At 41.3% G+C, this 22654-nt stretch overlaps 2 protein-coding genes across 5 annotated transcripts in view; one reads left to right on the top strand and one right to left on the bottom strand.

Annotated features, from left to right (window-relative positions):
- WASHC4 (WASH complex subunit 4) overlaps positions 1 to 3807 on the bottom strand; it is a 43287-nt gene extending 39480 nt beyond the window's left edge. For both annotated transcript variants that reach the window (XM_027449578.3, XM_027449586.3), the window contains exons 1-2: positions 3658 to 3807; positions 462 to 601 (exon numbers count right to left, since the gene is read on the bottom strand). In XM_027449578.3, the coding sequence (XP_027305379.1) occupies positions 462 to 601; positions 3658 to 3718 (201 nt within the window). In that variant the 5' untranslated portion in view covers positions 3719 to 3807. The remainder of the gene's footprint in view (positions 1 to 461; positions 602 to 3657) is intronic.
- Positions 3808 to 10146: 6339 nt separating this feature from the next.
- The window catches only part of ALDH1L2 (aldehyde dehydrogenase 1 family member L2), a 34402-nt gene continuing 21894 nt past the window's right edge, over positions 10147 to 22654 (top strand). Inside the window, exons 1-6 of one of the 3 annotated variants that reach the window (XM_027449553.3) lie at positions 10147 to 10303; positions 16168 to 16309; positions 18630 to 18689; positions 18767 to 18864; positions 20915 to 21080; positions 21979 to 22080. In XM_027449553.3, the coding sequence (XP_027305354.1) occupies positions 16289 to 16309; positions 18630 to 18689; positions 18767 to 18864; positions 20915 to 21080; positions 21979 to 22080 (447 nt within the window). In that variant the 5' untranslated portion in view covers positions 10147 to 10303; positions 16168 to 16288. Of the gene's footprint in view, positions 10304 to 16167; positions 16310 to 18629; positions 18865 to 20914; positions 21081 to 21978; positions 22081 to 22654 lie in introns of all 3 variants that reach the window. The other 2 variants (XM_027449546.3, XM_072038430.1) reach the window with 2 other exon arrangements.

Consider the following 22654-nt stretch of genomic DNA (forward strand, 5'->3'; position numbering starts at 1 on the left):
CCACATCATGTGAACAGACAGAGGATTGTTTGAGACTACATCTTCTGCACAGACAAGTTCTATGTGGTAACAAAAGCCAAAGTGCTTTTAAATGATATGCGCAAGTTTGGTGAAGAAAAAAAATCATGCTCCACAGAAAACTTAAAGGCAGGGAAAAAAACACTTCTGGAAGAAGGAAAATACTGTGCATTCTGATTTTCTAAATACATATACATTTATATTTAAGGCCATTCAAAAGCACAGCTATAAGCACAAACACACAGCTCACTCTGCATTTACACATATATTAGGGAGCATTAGGACATTCATTTAGCTTCCACTAATACCCAAAGGACTGGAAAGCAATAATATGAAAACATCTTTTCTTGTGATATGAGCCAAATAATTGTTTGATGATTAAAACAGTATTGGTTTAGAAGGCACATTACAGTTTTAATGAATAATAAAAAGTGTATGAAGACCTTTAACGCAATGGGATCAAGACTGAAGTCCCAGACATCTCCAACAGAGTCATCCAAAGCATCTTCAATCCTCTTCAGCTGAGATGCATACTCCTCAAGAAATTTTCCATAATTCTTCAACTCCACTTCAGCATGGATTTCTGAGAATTCATAACATTTATAGTTTTACAGAATATTCAGCAAACTACAATACCCAAAAGCTTACACAGGTTTTAATCTGTTGCTATTTAGCATTGTAGCACTGCATTCCTCATTTTGCTGCGGCATTATCTCCTTAATACTACTGCATCTTTTCACTACAAAGCTCTTGTTTTAACAATAAACATACAGCTCAGTGTCGGTTTCAAAGAAACCCAGATATTAAAGAGCATCAAACATTTAAGAAAGTTATTTTTTAAATGTATATATACAGAGTTATTTTCAAAATGTATATATATATATTTAAGCAAAGACAACTACTGACATAGTTGCATTATCTGAGCTACTGAATGATCACAGCTCAAGGCTTATCCTCAGAAAGGAACTACAATCCTTTCTCGTGTGAAGACTGAAGAGTCTTCCCCCTATTAGACTACACATCTAATAGCTTATGATCTTCTGCTACTCACTGAAAATAGGATTATAAAAGTGACTAAATCAATAAAAGAATGCAAGTCAGCTAAAAAAAGGAACTTTGCCTAAACAGGAAGACAACTCTGCAGAGAGTACTCTTTTTTGCTTAAGTAGTGATTTAAGGCCCTTTTCACATTTTAGCAAGTAGGTTGCTCTATAAATTTTTTATACATCTTTTGTAAAGATGTATAAAATACACTTTTTCGGGGTGTGTTTAACCTCTACTCATATAAGTTGACAATAACTGAGATAAATGGTAGTTGGCTACTTCAGTGGAAGAGTGCTGCTAAACCAAGGATCCTTTGGACATTTCTTGGAAGCAGAGAAAGTCCAAGGTGGGGATACTTCACCAGGCGTAACGGGGAAGAATGAATAAAGACAGATGAAGAGAGATGAGAAGTTCTCTGCACAGGAAAGTTGAAACTGAGAGGGAAAAATGATTGCTGTAAAGAGCAAACTTTCCTGAACTATTTCTGAACTACTAATTTGAAACCAGCAGCAATGTGAACCTTAAAGGACTAAAAAGTCTAACCAAGATGCGTGGCAAACCAACCCATGGGGCTCCACCTGTACCTGTGGACCTGCTGATGTACAGGCACCATCAAAATAAGTAAACTGAATTTGACGTAAACAGGTAAGAAGCAAGAGAACTAAAGGCTGTTAGCAGCACACAGTCCAGACACAGATGTGTATCCCTTGTGTCGTATCGTCCTATTGTTCTATTCCATCAGTTTGGCCCATCTTCCAGGTTCCTCCCAGTGCATCTTCTGGAAGCTCTGCTGCGATAAAACAGTAAAACTGATGGATGCAGAGCCCTGCAGGATGGAGTTTAACTAGCCATCATGACAGCTGCAGTACTTTACTCTGAGACAATTTTGCAGAGCATGGAAACTTAAATTCTTATAGAAGCTTGCTGTGCTATTCCCCCAGTTCCACCTTCTCCCTTCACACAAAAACAAAAGGCAAAGCTAAGAGCAGAGAAATTGAAAGGGGTATTGTAGCTTTATAAGAAGAACTGAAAAGAAAAACAATTAAAAATCATGTAAGAATAAGAAATGGACACTGCTGTTCAAATCAATTCCCTGAAACTAAACAGGCAGCACACCTCAGACAAAATCTCACAGCAGCATTCTGCTAGAAACCCACAAGCTGTCACCTTTCCAACAGCCAAATGATGCATTTAAACAATGCTATAGTTCAACTTACAGGATATTAAGTATTGCCAAATAGATGGTTATTGATTTGCTGCCTTGTACAGATCATTAAAAAAAAAAAAAAAGACACAGGTTTGAATAGTTTATCACCATATTTCTACAGTAGACATGAGAGTGAAAACTATTAGCTAGCCAGATGTAAGTAGAGTTGAACTGATAAAACATGACTTGGAGACAGGGGAAACTTTTTAAGATGCAAAAAAAAATCCTAAACAAACTAGATTGCATGGAGAAAGAAAACGAAATCAGAGAGATCCTCCTTTTCTTCCAAGCAAAAGACCTATTTCATAAGGATTATCCGGTTACAATAAAGTTTGATTTAGCTTCTTGTCTGGTGATAAAATGAAAGCTTTACAGCTGGAACAATGCAAGGATTCACTCAGCAGTACAGATTCCCCCAGCTTCATTTAATCTTCTTCCATACAGTCAGCAATGTCAATACTCAGGCCATTTATTGCCCCGGCAGGATTTGCAAGTGCTGTGTCCATAAATACCTAGGACAAAGATGCAATAAACTGGACTTGCTCGGTGTCCTGTTTCCTCCATTGAGAAGACTGTAATTTCTAAAGATTAGCGATATAAAGAGAAGATAGACAGAAAAACAAGTAATTTTCAAGTCATTAGAGTTCTTCGGTGGTTTTTGTTTTGGCTTTTCTTTGAGAGTTGCATTCTGTTCCCTGGCAAGATGGTGGTAATGGAGCGCATGAGGGCACGTGAGGTCCTCCTGGCTGCACTCAACGTCAATAAAGACCAAGAGGGACACCTGACAATTTGTGCAAAAGCCACACTTGGCATTCCACAGCCGGAGAGCTGCTAAGAAGCTCATCTCAGGGCAGCTTCACTTTCCACTGAGAGGCAGATGAAACGCGTGCGGTACCAGCAGCCACATCCTTGGGGATAGCTCTGTACGTCAACCACTGGGCCCACGAGTGACACATTTTCACGGCAACACCTGGCACCGTTAATTTGGCACAGCTTCCAGCCTGACAACCGCGTACACCCCCTGATTAAGTAGGTCAGGGAGAAATGTGGGTTTTTGACAGATGCTGCCAGAGCGCCAAGCATCACGAGGGCTCACATAGGGATTTTCTACAGGGGAAACAGCAAGCGACCTCCCCAAAAACCCTGCATCAGCAGAAGCTAACTTATCCCGAGCTGCCTTCTCCGGCTAAATAGGGAGAAACACTTCAAAAAAAAAAAAAACAATGATGAGCGAGGAGATGAAATGGGGAAGGACCCAGGCAGTGAGGGGACACGAGGGGACAAGGGGCGGCTGGGGCAGAGGGCGGCGATGGCCGCCGGCTCCCCTCAGCCTTCAGCCCGCCAACCGCCGCCCCGCCCCGTCCCCTCAGGCCGTTCCCGCCACTCACTCTGCGAGCCGTCGTCGCGGCGGCCGAACTCCCAGTCCGGGGACAGCGTCTCCAGCGCCATCGCCACCGCCGCCGCCACCGCCCCCCGCCGCCCGAGTCAGGCGCACGGCGCTTCCGGCCCCGCTGCCGCTGGGAAATGGAGGCGGAGAGCGGGGCCCCGCCGGCCCGGCCCCTCAGCGGGCATGGGGGTGGGTGCTGAGGGCAGGGAAGAGACAGGCGCCAGCCAGAGCTGAAGCAAAGCCTTTTGCAACAATCTTTGGATTTTTATTTTTTATTTTTTTTACAATATTTTTTCTTTCGGCTGTGGAAAACCGCCCGTAAGCGCGGGCTGCCAGGCAGCTTAAAAAGTAGTCACCAAGCACATCTTGTTGATCCGCCTCAGAAAAATGGGTCCTTGAGCTCTGCTGGATGGCTTCAGCACGAGGCTGAAACGCGTAGAGCTGGTACTCAGCAGGGCCCTGCCTGCAGAGTCACAGAATTTCTAGGTTGGAAGAGACCTCAAGATCATCGAGTCCAACCTCTGACCTAACACTAACAGTCCCCACTAAACCATATCCCTAAGCTCTACATCTAAACGTCTTTTAAAGACCTCCAGGGATGGCGACTCCACCACTCTCCCGGGTCTGAGCTGAAAGTGTAAAGGGTAAAACGCTGTGGGGCTGCTTATTGCAGGGCTGGGACCAGCACAGCTGCAGGCCAGGTAACCCAGCTATAGCTGGGTTACACAGGGACCACACTAAATACACCAGGACAACCGTAGCGTAATCAGAGGCAAGCCTTATTTTGAATACAGTGAAATGAGATTATTTTCGGAAACATTTTATTAATATAATGCATTTTTTATAAAGGAGCAGGAGGCTGCATAACTCATAACATCGCAATTAGACTCAAATACACCAGTGACATTTTACCCTGGCATTCACGATGCAGTAATTTCAAAGCCTAATTGTGAAACACTAGGTGGCAGTGTTTGTTGCTGACACTGAAATTTAGGTCAATTCTAGATACTGGTGGAATTTCTGTTTCTTCTGGAAATCTTACTTGGACTTCATCCTGAAGCCTGTTGTTTCAGTGACAGCAAGTCTAGCTCGGCTCTGGCTGATAAATTTACTGTGCTGACTGATCAGTGAGCGGCCATATGCTGTTTGCACATGCAAAATTATTGACACATTTCATGAGCATCTTTTCTGAAATTCAGGTGACAACTTAGGGCTTTCACGTGTATCAGGATGTTTTTATTTGGTACAAGCTTATAAGAAGATTGTTCCAATATCTGTTACTGTCTTCAGAAAATACAGTAGTCAGAAAAATCTTTAGGCTTCATTTAACACAGTCATTTTTGGTAATTTAAATATTACTGAAGAGGCACACTTGATAAAGCAATCGTTTCTTTTGACTAGACCAAAATGACCATGAAAGTAAGATTTCATATTGAACTTTCACATTAACTGAGTCTTACATAAATACGTACTGGTTGAAATTATTTGTTATACCTGAGTACTAGAAAGGGTAGTTGAGAGAATAAAGTCCAAAATACAGTATAATTAACTTGGTACTATGACTCTTTTATTTATGAAGTGGCTAGTTATCTATGACTTTGTAAATCAACATGAGCTCGACTGTGTGAGGTATTAACCTTTTATTTTCCTTTGAAGTTATCCCAGTCAGAACCATCACTAAAGATCAGACAACACAGTTACCTGGTATTTTTAACAGAATTTTCATGATAGTTGACAGCTCAGTGAAAACTTTAACACTGCATCTGAGCAGGAACCATTTTATTTTTTAAAAATGGTGAAAGCATCCAGAGCAAAAATTGCTTTTAGTGTATACAGGCAGAGTTCCACCAAGCTTGACAGACTTGTAGTTACTTATAGGAGAAAGCATTTGGCTTGCTGAATCTGCAGGAAACCAGCTCTGCTATACATTCGTTGTCTGTGGAACATTCAATGCTGAGCTCTCTGAATATTTTAAATAAAGTTCTTCCTCAATTTTTATGGCAGGATTCCCAGAAAAGTTTTACTGTCTGAGACTTGCTCTTTGCAACTCCGATCCACAAAGATAATATCAAATTTTACAAAAGTAGTTTCTTGTCTATTTTATGGAATATGAGAAAAGTCCATTTATGCATTTGAGTAAGGCACCTGAACATGATAATTTTTTCTACTGCTTAAATTAGTAAAGTAATTCCCTTTCCTCATCAAATATATACCCCCTTTTGATTACTCTGGAAAAAATTAAATGCCAAACATACAGCTTTAGGTGGTTGTATAGCTGGCAGAAAATCTGTATGAGTAGGCTGTGAAAACTTTGCTATCGTGTGTGTTTCTAGCCTGAAGTGGATATAAGACCCAAATGGAGGAAAAACAAACAAACTAAACCCCACAGTTTTATATATAAACATTGCAGAGAAAAACAAGAAATTAAAGTTTCCCATGAAATCTTGCATTAGCACATGACAAAACAAGAAAAGTTGCTCTTGTACAAAATCTGAGTTGAAACTTGTCATGCAATTAGCATAGTTAGGGAATAACCAGTACAAAGCCTTACTTTATATTTTTTAATTACTCAGTCTTTAAAACTGGATGAACTGTAAAGTACTCCTGAGGAATTAAGGTCTGAACTATGACCAAATCTTTCTTCATCATGAAAATCCCCATCGAGGCTGATTTCCAACGACAAAAAGCCTATACAGATCTAGTTCAGTCATTTGCTAAATCCCAGGGTATGGTTTTCAAAAGAAAACAAATCCTGGAAGATCGAGCAGTTTCCCAAGTACTTCAGTATGTGCACGTACTCGGCATCCCATGGAACACAGCCTTCCGCAGCGGTCGTGCCAACTCTTGATGATATCTTTAAAGACACTGAAAAACTTTTGCTTTACAGAAACCAGTGACGATTTATAAAGTTCAGCTGGGTTCGGTCTCACGTTTGTTCTGTACATTTCTGCACATACAAACACATTTTGCTTTGCAAGCATGCTGTTTTACAAGCATGTTTAACTGCTGAATGGTATTTGCATTTCACATCCGTATACGTAGCACCCTATAACTGTGCAACTTGCAGACATACATCACCGAGAATGTAGGGAACAGAAGCTGGCTGGGTTAGGGAGAAGGCAGTGCTGGAAAGCTTACTATGGATAATTGCAATTTCCTTCAAGTTAACTTCTGGATTTAAGAAACAGAGACCAGAAAGAAATCCAGAGAGAAAACAATGTATAGAATGTGCAGCAAATCAATTGCAAAAATCTACACTGATAATCACCAGAGCTAGGATTTCTCCCCAAATGAATGAGAAATGTTTATAATTTGCAAGGTACTACTGCTCATTCTCAGACACATCAATGCAGTCATTCTCTGCATGACAAAGAAACCTCCAATTTGAATCGATTGTGAATATTTACGCTGATCCCTGAAATTCTACATACTCAATTTAAGTGTTTTTTGGTTTGTTTGTTTGTTTGTTTGTTTGTATGTTTGTTTGTTTGTTTTTTTTTTGCATTATGATGAGTTTTGCATTATGATGAGTTTGCATTATGATGAGTTGCATATGAGTTGCACACCCTTGCATATGATGAGTTCATCACTGATCACAAAAAAAAAGCTGATAGCATGCAAATACCCTGCTGGCATGTGATTTAGCATGTCCTTATCCCTGTTCATTTCCTTACCCCTCTTCATTACTACAAAATCTAAAATAAAGCTTGCACCCTAACCCCCCTCCTTTATACTGGGATTCTGCTGACAATGGACACCTGCTCCACTGATTTTTCCTTTGTGTCACCCACCATTTTAATAGTTTGTGAAGTAAAGCCATCTAGACACGATAAATGGAGATGTATTAGTTTCTCAGTGGGTTTGGAGTTGTGTTTTGGAGACCAAGGTATGCCAACTAATTAAAAAGCTGATGCTTGGCACGTGAAGTGTTGTATGTACTGTGTTGTGGGTGTAGAAGGAATAGAGCCATGAGTCATTACAAATTGCTTATCTAGGAACAGCGGGTATTTTGCCGTAAGCCTGCATGTCAACTGCTAAATGCCAAGTATGTGGTACTGTAGTTGGAAAGGATTTGGGATCACAAACCAGGACCTGGAGCTTCGTGAACTTTGGCAATGTTTGAATCCAGCTCCACGCTTTGTAGTACAGGAGCATTTCTGATGCCAGCCAACAGCAGAAGTTGTTTGCACTCTGTTGTATGGAATTTGTGCAACTGGATCATCATATGAAGGCTGCCCTATGCTGCTTCCTCCTGCTGTCTGAGGGAGTGAAGCAGTTCCTTTAGTAAGGGACCAGGTGCCTGTACCTTTTATTTGTGTACATCATAGTTTCAGTCAGCTGCCAAAAGGACTGTCATGTGCATGCATGTGTATAGTCCCTGGAGAGATACAACATGAACTATCAAACTGTGCAATTTTTAATCTTTCTTTAAAAATAATAATAATAATTTTAATAAATAAATAAATAACAACAAGCATTTCAGATGAATGCTGCCTGTAGTAATTAAATGATGCATTAGTCCAACAAGATTAAGGGTTTGGGCAGGCCATTTTCTTTTATTTTCTGTTTTATTTAGTTATGGTTTCATTATGCAATTTTAAAAGGGTTTGTTTGAAGGAAACACTTGTAGTGGTGAAGTTTAGTAGATTTTATGTGAGATAATTAGAAGATATGAGGCCACATCCAATAGAAGTAGTCAGTAACAATAGAACACATTGGGCTTTAAAAATAAGCCAGGAAGGAAAATTTTGAAGCTTTCTTATTGAAAATCTGGAATTACTGCACACCCTTCTTTTTAAACTCATAATACCATGGATAATAGGGAAGGAACCACTTCTATAAACGTGTTCTTCTTCCTCATTAATGGGACTTTTTGATGAATTCTACAAGTTTAACCAATTCACTTTTCAGTGTCTCAGAGCAAAGGAACTTGCTCTGATGCCCTCAGTAGACTGTTCCATAGCCTAGTAAGTCCCCACATACCCCACATGAAGGCATCATGAGAATAAACTTAAATCAACTGGAGAAAGCAGTTGGCTAGGTTTTAAACCTAGGAAGAGAGGAAATTACAGGAACTGACTAGTGGTTCTCTGTGTTGAATCTTCATTGCAAAAACAAAGTTTGTTTTAATTATAATTTCTGCAGGTTCCATTCCATGTCACCTATTCTTATAGGACTGCCTTGAGTAAGGGGCAGGGTATATTTCGTCTACACAGAAGTAAACCGAGGAATGGTGTGGGTTGTAAAACAAACCCTCGTGTCGCTGTACTCCATGGGGAAAGCATCACCTCTCCTTGTGGTACCAGTGCAATGCGGTGACCCCGCTTCCCACATCCCTGAGCACAGAGAAGCAGCGGCAGCTCTGTGGCCACATTCTTGTTTTAGGTCTGGCCAGACAATTGCAGTGCCCCGAAGAAGAGGATGGGGGCCTTGTAGTTAAACCCTGGGCATTGCTATCACAGATCTTCTGCAGAAGCACCGTGAGAAATGGCTGCGAGTACTGGGCAAGACCTTTTCTGCTGTTTTCTACTGTGACAAGATCTCTGCATGTTATGAATTTGGCATAAGCATTGCACTTACTTCTCTGATGTGGTTCACAAGGCAGCCATATGATGACCAACTTCTCCGCTTCTTTCCTCCTTGTTTTCTTGACAGAAACAGGGTGTGTTTCAGCCTTGCACCCACCTCTATTTACAAATATTAAATGTTGCTGAGGTTTAAACGTGACCCAGTTAACAGTTGTGCTTATACTACTGCCACAGTTTGTGCTGTTTTGCTCTTCATGGTCCTTCTGGGGTCATTTCCATTTGCCTTAGGATATTTTTGGCACTTTGAATGCGTGTTTTCCCAATCTTCTCCATACCTGCAACAAGAAGCTTTTGTCACAACTTTAGAAATGTGTGAAGGTCGAAAACTTTATGTTACGAGAGGACCTCAGAGGAGGTCAGGGAGGTTTTGGTTTTTTTTAATTATTAAATAAATGAGGTGCTTGGCATATCCAGCGATGCTGGCAGTAACACGGGGCTCCAGAAAGCCCAGCACTGGCATTTTTGCAGTGACAGCCGATCACCTGCCTAGTCCTTCCCCTGTCACCGCTGGTCCCAAGGCCACCGTGGAATGGGAGTGGGTGACAAACCTCACCCAGAGCCTCCTCCAGTCCCCGGGGGGACCCGGGCTCCCCTCACCACCCCTCGGGCCCCGCCAGGGGGCTGCCCCTCAGGGGGTGCGCGGGGATACCGGGGGCGGCTGTGAGGGTACCGGGGGCAGCGTGGGGATACCAGGGGCAGCGTGGGGGTACAGAGGGGGGGATTACGGGCGCCTCGCTGCAGGTGTGGGACCTCCGCCATGCACCCACCGAGCCCGGGCCCCGGGCGGGGGCGCGGCGCCACGGCCGAGGCCGCCCGGGCTGGCGCGGAGCCAGCGGCATCGGCGCGGGTTGCATCAGACGAGGCGCTGCCGCCGCCGGTGCCGCCGGTGCCGGGGCTCGTCCTTCGGCTCGGCGGGGCCGTGGAAGGGGTTAGGGGGGTGGGTGGGGGGAGGAGGGAAGCGGGCGGGCGGCGAGGGGGAGGCAGCCCCCCCGGCGGAGCATCCGCAAGATGCTGCGGGCGGCCCCGCGGCTGCTGAGGACGATCTGCACCACGGGCGCGGTGAGAAGCCGGGGGAAGGGGACGCGGGGAGAGGGGAGATGCAGGGTTTGGGGGACGAGGGGCAGGGGGAGGCCGGGGGTGGCCGGGGGGTTTGGTGGGGGTGCGGCGCCGAGGGACCCCCCGAGCCCTGCCCGGGGCTGCAGGCCCCCTGCCCTTGGCTCCTGTCTCCGCCGGGCCCGGGGCTGCCAGAGGGGGCCTTGCCAAGCTGCCGGCCTAAATTCCCCCCGCAGCGGTTTTGCGGGGTGCCCGGTTTGCCCCCAGCCCCGCTCCCCGTCCCGCTAAAGGCACGGAGAGCGCAGCGCCCGCTGCGGGCTGTCCGGCTGCCCGCCCCGGCCGGCTGAGGCTGGGAGAGGATCTGCGCTGCCCCGAGGAGTGCTCTTTGTCTGGCACAAGGACAGCAGCCCCCGGGAAGGCTGGGAACGGAGGGGTTTAACGAGGGGCTTCGGGGACTGCAGGCAGCGGTGCCCGCAGGGGGAATGAATGACCGAGTGGCTGGCTGCTGGGGGAGCGATGGGAAGGAGGCTCTACGGGAGGCTTCAGCTTGGGGCAGCGGGATTTAGCACACGCAGGGGGATGCTCAACAGAAAGGAAGCTTTCAAAGCCAGCAGGATTTAAAATTCATCCTTGAGAAGATGTAGCGATATTAAAATCCTCGCTAAATTCTTACAGAGAAGAAATAAAATGTCGTCTATTTGACAGCAGAATAGCCTGTCAAATAGCCAAACATTAGCCTTCATGAAGTCTGATTGCCCCATTAACTGTTAGATATGCATATATACCCATGTACAAAAGAGACAGTAACAGAAAATGGGTTTTAGCTATGAAATAAATACTCTTCTCTGCAAATGTCCTATTGCATTAGACTCTTATGAAAGAAGAAAATGCAACTCTTGGACTTGTCTTCCAATTTTAGGCAGTAGAACTTGACCAGATAGTTGCCAGCATTTGTCAGGCTGCTTCTCTATACAGTGCTTAATTCTACTGATTAATTTTCTTTTGGACTGGGTGTTTTGAAGGAAAAAAAATAAAAAAATAAAAAAATAAAAAAATAAAAAGAACCAGAATGGAAGCAAACAAAATGATGCGTATATTTTAATGAGCTATTGTGGAATCAGTTCCAGCTCTGTATCAACAGATGGCACGGCCAGAATTTTCAGATTGGAAAATTTAACTTAAAGCTATGCGTTCATATTAGGGCAATGAAAAAAAAGCTACGCTTTCATATCACAGCAACCTGATCTAGTGGGGGGTGTCCCTGCCTATGGCAGTGGGGTTTGAACTAGATGATCTATGAGGTCCCTTCCAACCCAAGCCATGAAATAAAAGTGGACTTTCAGACAATCTGAGCATTCAAGACAAGACTGCTTTACAAGTAGTCTTAAGGTTTTGTGACCTTTACCTTTATCTTATTTTCTCCTTCCCAATAGGAAGCACTTGAGTCAGGAAAAGAGATTTTATTTCGAACTAGTCCCAATGCATATCAATCTGTGTTACAATGTAAGCAAAATAGAAGGTTAAAGCAGAAGAAAAAGTTCAGACAAGGAAACCAACAGAATTACAGTGAAGTGAGCATCAACTTATCTGGTAGCACTGTCAAATTCACTACATTATTCTATGATTGGTGAACTAATAAAAAAAAAAGGTCAGACCTCTCTAAACTACCTGTGCTCTGTTGTTTCCTACAAGTAGGAACTGGGCATCCTAACAAAAATAAAGCAAGAAATCTGCGGTAATAATACATGCCCATTAACCTTCCCAAGAACAGAAAGGCATCTATTAATGAGTATTATATGTTCACAGTCAGCCAAGCAGCTGGATAAGAAACCTACCATAACCTCCTAACAGAACCTCCTGACAGAAACAGTAACAAGCTTGACTGTTTTAAGTGCTAGTGGTGATGATCCGGTACCCACAAAGCACATTATTCAACTAGATTGTTTTGGTGTTCTCTAAAGAGCTCCTGTCTATGACTTTATGATGAATACTAGTGACCATATCCTGCCAAAACTTGCCATTTCATTAAGACAGAAAACACCAATCTAGTTTTCATTTCCCTGTAATTTTATTGAACTTTCACTTTTAATTGGGTGTCATGTCCATATGGAATTCTTCTGAAAGGATTTCTCACTGTCACACGTCTAACTCACCTTGGGTAAAAACATTTGAGGAGAATTTCCAAAATGATATAGAGAGTGGCTATTAGATCTTCTGCAGTGAGGCAGTTGTCAGTTTTCAAACAAGACAAAAGACAAAGGACTGAATCTGTGGTCTGATCACGTAAGCCTTTCCACATATGGGATTTCTCCCACTGAACCCCACAGATATCCTGTGCATGGCTGACTTGTGGGTTTGGCACCTGCTTTCTGCTGATGACAGTGCATGTGTTAAGGCGAGACAAGCAAACCGCCACGTCTAAGCCAGATGTTAATAAAAATCACACAATGCACGTGTACCATTCATTGGAGAAGTAATGTGAGAATTGCTGGTTGTAGCCCAATTACAAGATCCATCTTGCAATTGAAGGCAGTCTCCAACTGAGTAACTTTCTGCTGGGTGAGACAGCAGAGCTGATTTCTTGCCAAACAATCTTTTTGTGCACTGCAGTTAGGATATGGGACTTTCTGAGTTAGCCCATCTGCAATCTTCAGTTTGGCCAGTTTTATTTTTTGTCCCTTTGGAGATTGTGTTCTCTCTTCTCACCATTTGTTGACTCAGCTCCATTACTAGCGTGAATTAAGCAAGTGTAGCTTTACCGAAACAGTATTTACAGCAACTCAGGATTTGGGAGGGGAACTGGTATGCAGTTCCATGTAATATGAGGATCAGACTTATTCACAGGGAAACATGAACTAAGAGTTAAGTTTAGGTTACATGTGTCATTAACACTTTGTGGATAAGTGAAGAGAAAGTGGCACTTAAAGTGGTGATACATTTGGACTGTAAATTACAAGATCGCCAAGTATCAGAAAAGCAAGACAGTACAGCAGTGAGTACTTCTAAAGTAATTTAAACTGGAGGTTGGATAAATCTGTAAAAGCAATCATACAACATTGCTCATGATGGCAGAGCAGTGGGTTTTAGCTAAGGTCACTTCCAGTCTTGTGTTCTTACTGAGAGATGCTAGCAAAAGGATGAAAGTAGAATAAGTAACTCATATCTGTCCTATCTTTAATGTTTCTTCAGTGTACATTGGTTGGACTACTGCTGTAAAATAACACTGCACAGAGATCAGAGGATTTCCTACTGTGCCAAACATGTTCAGTGAGCTGGCAGGTTAATCTTTCCCCAGCTTGCCTGCTATACTTAAAATAATTAAACAATTAAGAAAATCTGATGACTAATTTTTTTAATGCAGCAGAGTTTCTGCTGTAAAAGTAAATATACTGGTCACAGAGCATTGGGAATACAGTCTATCTGCATCCACTGGGCCTCACTAGATAAACACTGCAAAGATAACTTGTGCTCACTGTAATTCAGATCCAGGACTTGTCTTTGCTATTGTCCACAAACTACTGGATGTATTTTAGGCATTACTGCCAACAGTGCAGTGTTGGTTGGGAATATTGTCATTACCAGTCTCACAGAGGACGTTTACCAGCCAGCTGTAAAAATCTGATTTTCCGACAGCCCAAGTTATGTCCACCTTTGCAACTATTTATTACTGCTGCAGTTGCAGGCATGCTGACTAATGCTGTAACACAGGGATGGTTTTACTATGCAGCTTCATTCTGAGGAAAAACACTGCCTCTGGAGACAAATAGTTATTTCCTACTGGTTTATATAAAAATGGTATGCATAAAATAACAAGCAAGCTTCAATATTCCTGTTGTGGAGCCTACCATTTTGTTATGTCCTTTCCCTGAGGCCATCTGCACAACTGAACTGTAACGTGAAAATGGCAGAATTCATCCATAATGTTTCAACTGTGAAATGAATTGCATTGAAATGGATTGTGGTTTTGAGTAACCTGTTTTTCAGGACATTTCTGTTTGTCACAGAATTTGTCATTTGATCTGATGGGCAGTGCAGATCACCTGGTGTCCGATTAATAACCCACTTCCCCAAGCCATCCTTATGTCCCAGCCTCTGTAAGAAAGGGAAGAGAGGAGGCAGGAGAAAAACCTGCAAGTGCTGACACATAGAACAAATACCGGTGGTCAAGACACTCAGACAGCGCCTCGATTCCTATGTATCGCTCTGTGCTCATGGCACGTAATGGGTCATTCAGGATAAAGTTCAGTTGGGAAAGACGAAATTAAGGATGAAGGTGGGGATGTGGATTTATACTCTGTCCTTCATTCAGGCTTCCTGAGAGGAGGCCTTTTAGTGGTCCAAATCTAGGAATAGTTTCCATCTGATGCAGCTGATGGAAGGCAGATTTTTTGTTTGTTGTGTGCAGAGCTTTCCTTCATGACCAGGTCTGCCATTACATTTGTTTTCAAAGGTTTCAGTCATGGCTGATGAAAAATGCAAAGGCAGTGCTTGCAAGGGCAGTTCCACACCATGTTCATTCCTGCGCCCCTCCTGGACATCCATCAGGGCTTGTGGTGTTGCAATGAACCAGATCTGTGAATATATCCAGTTATGAATTAGCCACAGTTTGTCAGGCCACTGACCATCTGTCTCCATACCCTAATACAGTTCACCTTGAAGCCACAGGAATAATACTTCTGGGATAGAGGTGTTAGGGGCAAGGGGCTAGAGGTAGGACAAAAGAGGAACACAAAGGCACTGAGGGACATGGTTCAGTGATGGAACTTAATAGGTCAGGTTGATGATAGGACTTGATGACCTTGAAGGCCTTTTCCGACCTAGATGATTCTGTGAGATGTTGGAGTATGTTGAAGAGCATCAATGTATTTGTAGTGTTCACAATAAAACTCAATTGGTCTTGGAACAGTTTCAAAGTTGAGGTGCATTCACTGAAGCTGGGTTCTCCCCACCTTCCCTGTTCACACAGGGGCTACATTGAGCCCAGAAAATGTACGCTGTGCTTCATCTGGTGTTTCCTTGAAAAGGAAGGATTAAAATTAGAGTTTCCTCAAAGCTGGAGTCCTGCAAAAGACAATTCTTTAGATTTTGGGGAGTCTAAGGGAATTAGCACTTTTCTCAGAGTGTGAAGAGCTTAGATAAAATAGCAGTAGGTGATTATCTGGTATTATAGTAGCGTTGTGATTCTAACTATCCTAAAAATCAGAACATGGGGCAGTTATTGGCACCTACTCAGTCTAAAGAAGTGTAAAAGCATGTATCCAGCGTACTGATGAGCAAACACAGAAGTCAGGGGAAGTCCAGCAAGGGAACCTCGTATTTAGTGGTATTTCTGTGTAGGAGGATCAAATGGATGATCACTGCTTTTAACTTGGCAGGAACAATGCAAGCTTGTCTTCTTTGTGTATTTATATTAACCACAAATTATATGCCGCCATCTAATTATATAGATTTAGAGGGCATGTTCCAGACACCTAAATTATGCCTAGAAAAACTGTTGTATGTACCTGTTTCAAAAATATTTTTGTATTTCATATCATGTTAGTTATGACTAGGAACAAGGTCATAGAGCCTGTTATGCCTCTTATAGAGTGAAGTGAGTTTGTCTAATAAAAATTATGGGAAACCAATATAAACATCAGTGACAATATCAACTGACACTTTTATGCTCAGTGTGTTCTCATTTATTTATTTCTGATAGGTTAACAATAGGAAAAAAGTTGATTTTTTTTCCTCCAAAGGCATTTGAGGTAAAAAGATTGTTGCATTTAAATCAAAATGAATGTTGATCAAAAAAGAGCAAGAGAGAAATATAAGAAACAACATCTATAATTTGCATCCTATAATTGGTTTGTTTTAATTCTTTTGATCAGGCTTATCAGAATAAGCTAAAGCTAGCCCTTATAGGTCAAAGCATTTTTGGACAAGAAGTTTATAACAAGCTGAGAAAAGAAGGCCATAAAGTTGTGGGAGTATTCACAGTGCCTGACAAGAATGGACAAGCTGATCCTTTGGGTAAGTGTAACCTTAATCTAAATGCTAACATACATACATACATAACAAACCTGCCTTTTCGTGAGAAGGTCATGTCTATATGGGAATTACTTGCATATTTTGCCTTTATTACACTGAATTCAGCACAAGAACTATGCTTAAATGAAAACACAAGTCCCAGAACCAGTTTGACCTTGTTAATTAAATCACTATTTAAAATTTTTTTCTAGCCATGCAGGGCCATACGTTGTGATATTAAGAAAACAAATTAATCCGTGTGTCTTAAAGGTAATCATCTTGAACTAGATCTGTATCTTAACACTATGCAAAATATGTAAAAGCAGGTTCAAGGAACAGTCCGATAGGCTGTATTAGCTCCAGGCTTGTTCTCTTTTCTGGAGAAGCAGCAAATAGCTGCTGAGCCTGTACTCAAGCACAAAAGTCTGTCACCCGTTTCATGGTGCTGTCTGGGACACTCAAGGCATGGAGCCAAGACTGTTTATCCCTGGCTTTCTGCCCTTTCTGACAAGCTTGTGTGCGGCAGTGTACCTGCAGAGCCTATTTCTCTTCCACCTGGACTATGGAAAACCACTGAAAGAGTAGAAGAGGCTTTGCTCTCCCTTTTTACAATGCTAAGATGAATAATGATTTTCTGGACCTCCTAAACAAACAGTTGCCAGGCAGGTATTCAGAACCATACTTGTGCAACAGAACGTAGTGTGATGAAGAAGCTTCTTTGGAGCCACTATCTGAATTGTAACTTTCTCTTATTTTTCAGTGCCATGAAAATGGTGAGTTAATAGGATTAGCAAATGTAAGTGCCAGAAAAGAATTTACCTTTCTGGATAATCAGAAATTAAAATTACATTCCATGAGCTGTCTCAAGCATTTCTTCTGCTTTTTTTTTTTTTATTTTGGTCGGGTCCTGACATGTTTTTACACAACTCTTATAAGGGAAGAATTAAACATAAATTTTGCTTACTTGGGCTATGGCACTCCCAAACTAGCACATAGTTCTCAAGTTTATTACATTCTGTAACCCCGCCTCTTTAAAAGAGTTAATCACACACTGGAAGAATTACAGGAGGTATTAATTTAGAAAAAGACAATTTAACCATCCAGCTCTGGAGGCATACTGTAATACTTGGTTGTGTTACACGAACTATTACTATATAGTTAAACTAGCAGATGGAACACAGCAACTCTTCCACTGATTTCAGTCATGGCCATTTTAACTAAGCTGTGGAATGTTTATTGCTCTCCTAATGTTTTGTTGCTTTTTACTTCCTGATGATCCAAACAGCTGAAGACTCACGTGAAATTGGCTAATGATTCTATATCCTCAGTCAGCTATGATTTTTATTTCTAAAAGTAATTGCAGTGCATGCTAACTTCCAATGCACAGTATGGAATGATACTTAAGTATTTACTTAAGACCTAAGTTGGTTGGCTAAAGATGCTTCAGGTCAAACTCAAGATTCAATTTCAGATACAAAAAAGAGGAAGGAAGTACAAAAATGTGTTTAGAAATATAAATTAAATTAGGTAAATTGTCCACACCTCTTCTTGTCTTCCCTTTTCTTTCAATTACACATCCAACTCAACAGCAGTAGAGTTGGACTCTACTGTCGTCCAGTAGATAGGTTGTGAAGCAAATGCACAATGGAATTTATAAAACACCTAAAAATTCTCTCTGCAATTAATGCAGTTGCTTTTTCTCAGCCTTCAGCCAAATTTTGAGTGTAGCTGTGTGTCACACAGATAAATGGAAACAGATCCAGAAATCACCGGTAAACAGAATTTTGAAGAAATAAGTGAAGGCCACTAGCATCTGTTAATATCTGAGTCACATGGCAAGATGCTACTGAGATGAGCATGGAGTAATATTCACATACAAATTGCTTAAATGTAAACTTGAGCTCTGCTAAACTAAACCAGTTACTGGTAAATGTAATTATAGGACAAGAAATGAAGTGTCATTGCTTAATAGTCAATAGCATTCATCATTCTTTTCTGTTTTCCTTGGTACTTATGAGCCAGGCCATAAGAATGAACTTAAAAGTTGAGAAGAACACAAGCTGTAGGAATGAGAATCAGTGACAGAATTAATACTTGAATTAATGCTTGAATGTTAATAATAGAACTAACATATAGAACTAATAATAGAACTAATAATATAATTAACATTCAAGGACAAAGTTTTCTTTAAACACCATACAGAACAGTACAAAGGGCTCTACGTATTACATTTCATGATCTGAGTTGTCTTGTCATATCTCATTTGAATTTGAGCTTTTAACAAAAAAATGTGAATTAACAAAAAAATATTCTTGTCCCTCAGCATTGGCAGCAGAGAAGGATGGCACTCCTGTTTTTAAGTTTCCCAGATGGAGAGCTAAAGGCAAGCCTATCCAGGAAGTAGTTGCAGCCTACAAATCCGTTGGAGCAGAGCTAAATGTCCTTCCATTCTGTACACAGTTCATCCCTATGGATGTTATCGACTGCCCAAAACATGGCTCAATTATTTACCATCCATCCATCCTACCACGGCATCGAGGAGCTTCTGCAATCAACTGGTAAGTTTTTGCATGCTGTTCATCAAAACTATGTGTATGTCCTGGTGGGATGTTGGGCCAGACCCATTACTCATGTAATTGCTGACACATTTCTGTTGACTTGCAACTGCTCTGAAGCAAGTTCTCTGAAGCAGCTGAGTATTTGGATCATGAATTGCTCTTCATACCTGAGATTCAGCATGATTTCCACTGCAAGTGCAGCTGTTATTCTGGGAAGATCGGTGATGTGATCTGTCCGTTCATATATTTTACTCGCATAGGTAAATCATCAGCATGTAGTTTCCATAGGCAGGACAGTACCCTTACAGTTTGTCCCCTTCAGACAAACACTAGATAACTGTCTACAGGGCATGATACAGAGCTTCAGATTTCACACACACACACATGCACACACACACACACACACACAAAAAAAAAAAAAAAAAAAGAGAGAGAGAGAGAAAAGAATCAACAAGAAGAAAAGCTTATCCTGCTATCATCCTGAGCAATGCACAAAGCTGGATTCGAAACGTTATTATGAAAGAACTACCCTGCAATAATGAACACGGTGGATTCAGGTCTAGCACTCCTGTGACAACAGAAATGTCCCTATCATAATGTTTAAATTCAATAAGATATTGTCTAAGTATGAAGAAACAAATTAAAAATAACTGTGCAGGTGGCATGGTGATTATTTAAAGATGTATTGGGGAACAGTGGGAATTAGGCATGACTAAGGGACACCAGCCACAAACAAAGGTCCTAAGCCACTGAGGGTTCTTCACTCCATCAGTTACAGCCTTTTCCACCTCCTGCCACTTTGTTATGAGCAACTATTTTCAGAGGGACATGGTGCACAGAGGAAGGAGCTCACCGTAATTTTCATCCTGTTGTCTACTCAGCACCAGCAGCATTTGCCCACAGTACTTTCTTCTTCCTCAGTGCAATGCTGAGGACATGTACTTCTCACCAGGGTACTCTTTCTGTGTTCTTAGATAATATAAAACAGATGAGATGCTGCTTAAATGTGTGAAAGATCTCACACAGACTACCCAAGTTTTTGCAAATTTTCGTTTTTGATGTAACTGCTAAGTTCTCCAACTGTATTCAGAGGTTTTTTTATTCTTTTACTCAAATGCATGTTTTTTTTCCTTTTAATGACGTAGTTTTCAGTGTTTATGTTGTGAATTTTCATGTGTATAAGCCAGATCTTGAATGATCCTGTCACAACATGGACTGCCAAGGGAATATTTATATTATATATGTCTTACAGAGTATGGCATTGGTGTTTGCATGCATACATATCATTAAAAGCATGCAGAAAAGTTGTAGCTCTTCACTTCTGGTTGCTTGCTTAAGCACTTTGATTCGATATTCCATCATTCTGAGGCACCTGCAGCTCCAACAGAAAACTCAAAATTCTATGTAGCTGAAATTCCCTTCAAGTTCAGAGAGATCCTGAGCTGATGAAAATCAGCATAGGTCTGCGGTATGAGCAGTGCTATGTTCATGCACACCAGCTGAGAATCTGTCTGGACATAAATTCCCCCATTGACTTTTCCTTAAACAGTTCTTAAACATTCCTGCTTTCTTAAGCATCCATCATTTTCCACTCTCACTTTAGCTCTTTTTCAGCTGTGGGACAGCTGTGCTTCCCTTGCTGACCTACAGATAAGCTTTGAAGCTTAGCTAGTTACTGTAAACAATTAGGAATTATTTAGAAAATACATTGTCTAGATCGTTCCATCTTTCAAACTGTGTCACGACCATTGCATACCTGTTGCTCTACGTGTCTTATCACTGATAATCCACTTAAAATAAATAGCACAATGAGCTGTGTGATAAATGCTCTGGATTCAGTTGTAGCCTTTCTTATGTCACTTTGGGGAAATACACATCAACAGTATCAAAACTTTGGGTACTTGGCTGTGAAATGAGCAATGACAATGGGGGTAAATACTGTTGGAATTTTATTTTCTGCATAAAACAAGTGAAAATGTAACAAAAGGATGGATATCCCTGACTGCTTTCATACTACCTGTATTTACTGTAAGGTTTCTTTTACCTCCAGGACTTTAATTCAAGGAGATAAGAAAGCAGGATTTACAATTTTCTGGGCTGATGATGGTTTGGACACTGGACCAATACTTCTGCAGCGAGAATGTGATGTTGGCCAAAACGATACTGTGGATGATCTGTATAACCGGTTTCTCTTCCCAGAGGGCGTAAAGGCTATGGTATGATTACCTGTATTAAATATCAACACTTTAAAATGAAAAGAGTAGCATCTGCTGGAGTTTGAAAAGAAAAAGAAAGGAAGAGGAAGTACAAAATGCATAAATTTGGTAAGACAGGTTGTGGTGTTCAGATGAATTTTAGAGCTCAGAGGAGTTCTGCTGCTTCACAACAGCTGAGGAGGTGGCCTAAGAATATTTGTTGCTGGCAGTGGGCAGAGCATATCCTGTTTCTGCAGAAGGCAATAGGTCAGATTTGTCTCGAGTGTAGCTCTCCCACAGACTTGAATGTTTTTACAAGGTCAAAATTTTTACAGGCTTAGAGAGAACAGAAAGTTAGGGGTGAGGCTGAAGAAAAAAGAAGGATGGTGTTTAAACTTCACATTCTTGGTGGACTTGCTTTGGGCTTTGTATACCTGTCCTTTTTTCTGGTTTGTTTTGTTTTGCTTTGCTTTAAAATGAAGAAAAGAAAATGCATAAAAATACTCAGCATGGATCATTAGAGGTGTTTTGTTTTGTTTTGTTTTCCTCTCTCTCTACTTTAATGTAGTGAAATATCTTTCTGCAGAAAGAAAAAGGAAAGAGATGAATGCAAACATACAGAACCTCATTCTGTCCTTAGCTAAGTTCTGGTCCTGCAGAATTTAGGCAGCTGCAATTCACATGGTAACTAGGCACTCCAATCAAATTTCTAAAGCTATTTTTTTTGGTCAAAGAAGTTGAAGTATGTACATGTATGTATGTTAATCAGTGCAGTATAGGTTCCCTGGATTTTGGAAAATCCAAGTTTTGTAAAGAAACCTGTTCTTGTGGAAGACAGTCTTCTGCAGTCAGTCTCAAGTATGACTGAGTTCAAAACGGGAAACCAAGCTAACTTTAAGTTTGTTACTTTTTTACTTAGGTGGAAGCTGTAGATCTAATTGCTGATGGTAAGGCACCTCGTATACCTCAGCCTGAAGAAGGGGCGACATATGAAGGGATCCAGAAAAAGGAAAATGCAGAGGTAGTGTTAAATAATGCTGTGGTTATCTACTGCCTATCTACTGCCTATCTCTAGAAAAGTTGTTTCTAATTTATATTTCAATACTAGTGACATGAAATTAATATAGGCTTTAACTCAGTTGTTTCCTCATCTCATATTTCTGAGATGAAGCCCCAGGTTAAGCTCATATTGCCTGCCAGCAGTTACATATATATAGAAACTTGGTGACCTACTTCAGATCATCTACAAATAGCTAGATAGCAGCTGCACCTTCAGTGACTTCTTAAAACATTGCCATACTTCTAAATACAGCAATGAATGGAGATAGTTTGTTTACCAACAATCCATGCTATATTCTCTGCCAGAAATAGGTTTGATGTAAGGAAAAATAAGTGTTGGCACCTACCAGAAAAACAAATAAGCAAGGAGGTCTTATAAACAAACAACACTAATAATAATGATAATAATAATAATAATGCCCATGTCCTGGAGCATGGGCAACAACATATACTATATAATTATCCCTACTGCATTAGCTGAGTCTTTGTGGTTGGGAAGGCCACCATAAAATGATAGGGAATGCTGCCTGTAATAC

Source organism: Anas platyrhynchos, chromosome 1 (assembly GCF_047663525.1).
Source record: "Anas platyrhynchos isolate ZD024472 breed Pekin duck chromosome 1, IASCAAS_PekinDuck_T2T, whole genome shotgun sequence".
NCBI lineage: Eukaryota > Metazoa > Chordata > Aves > Anseriformes > Anatidae > Anas > Anas platyrhynchos.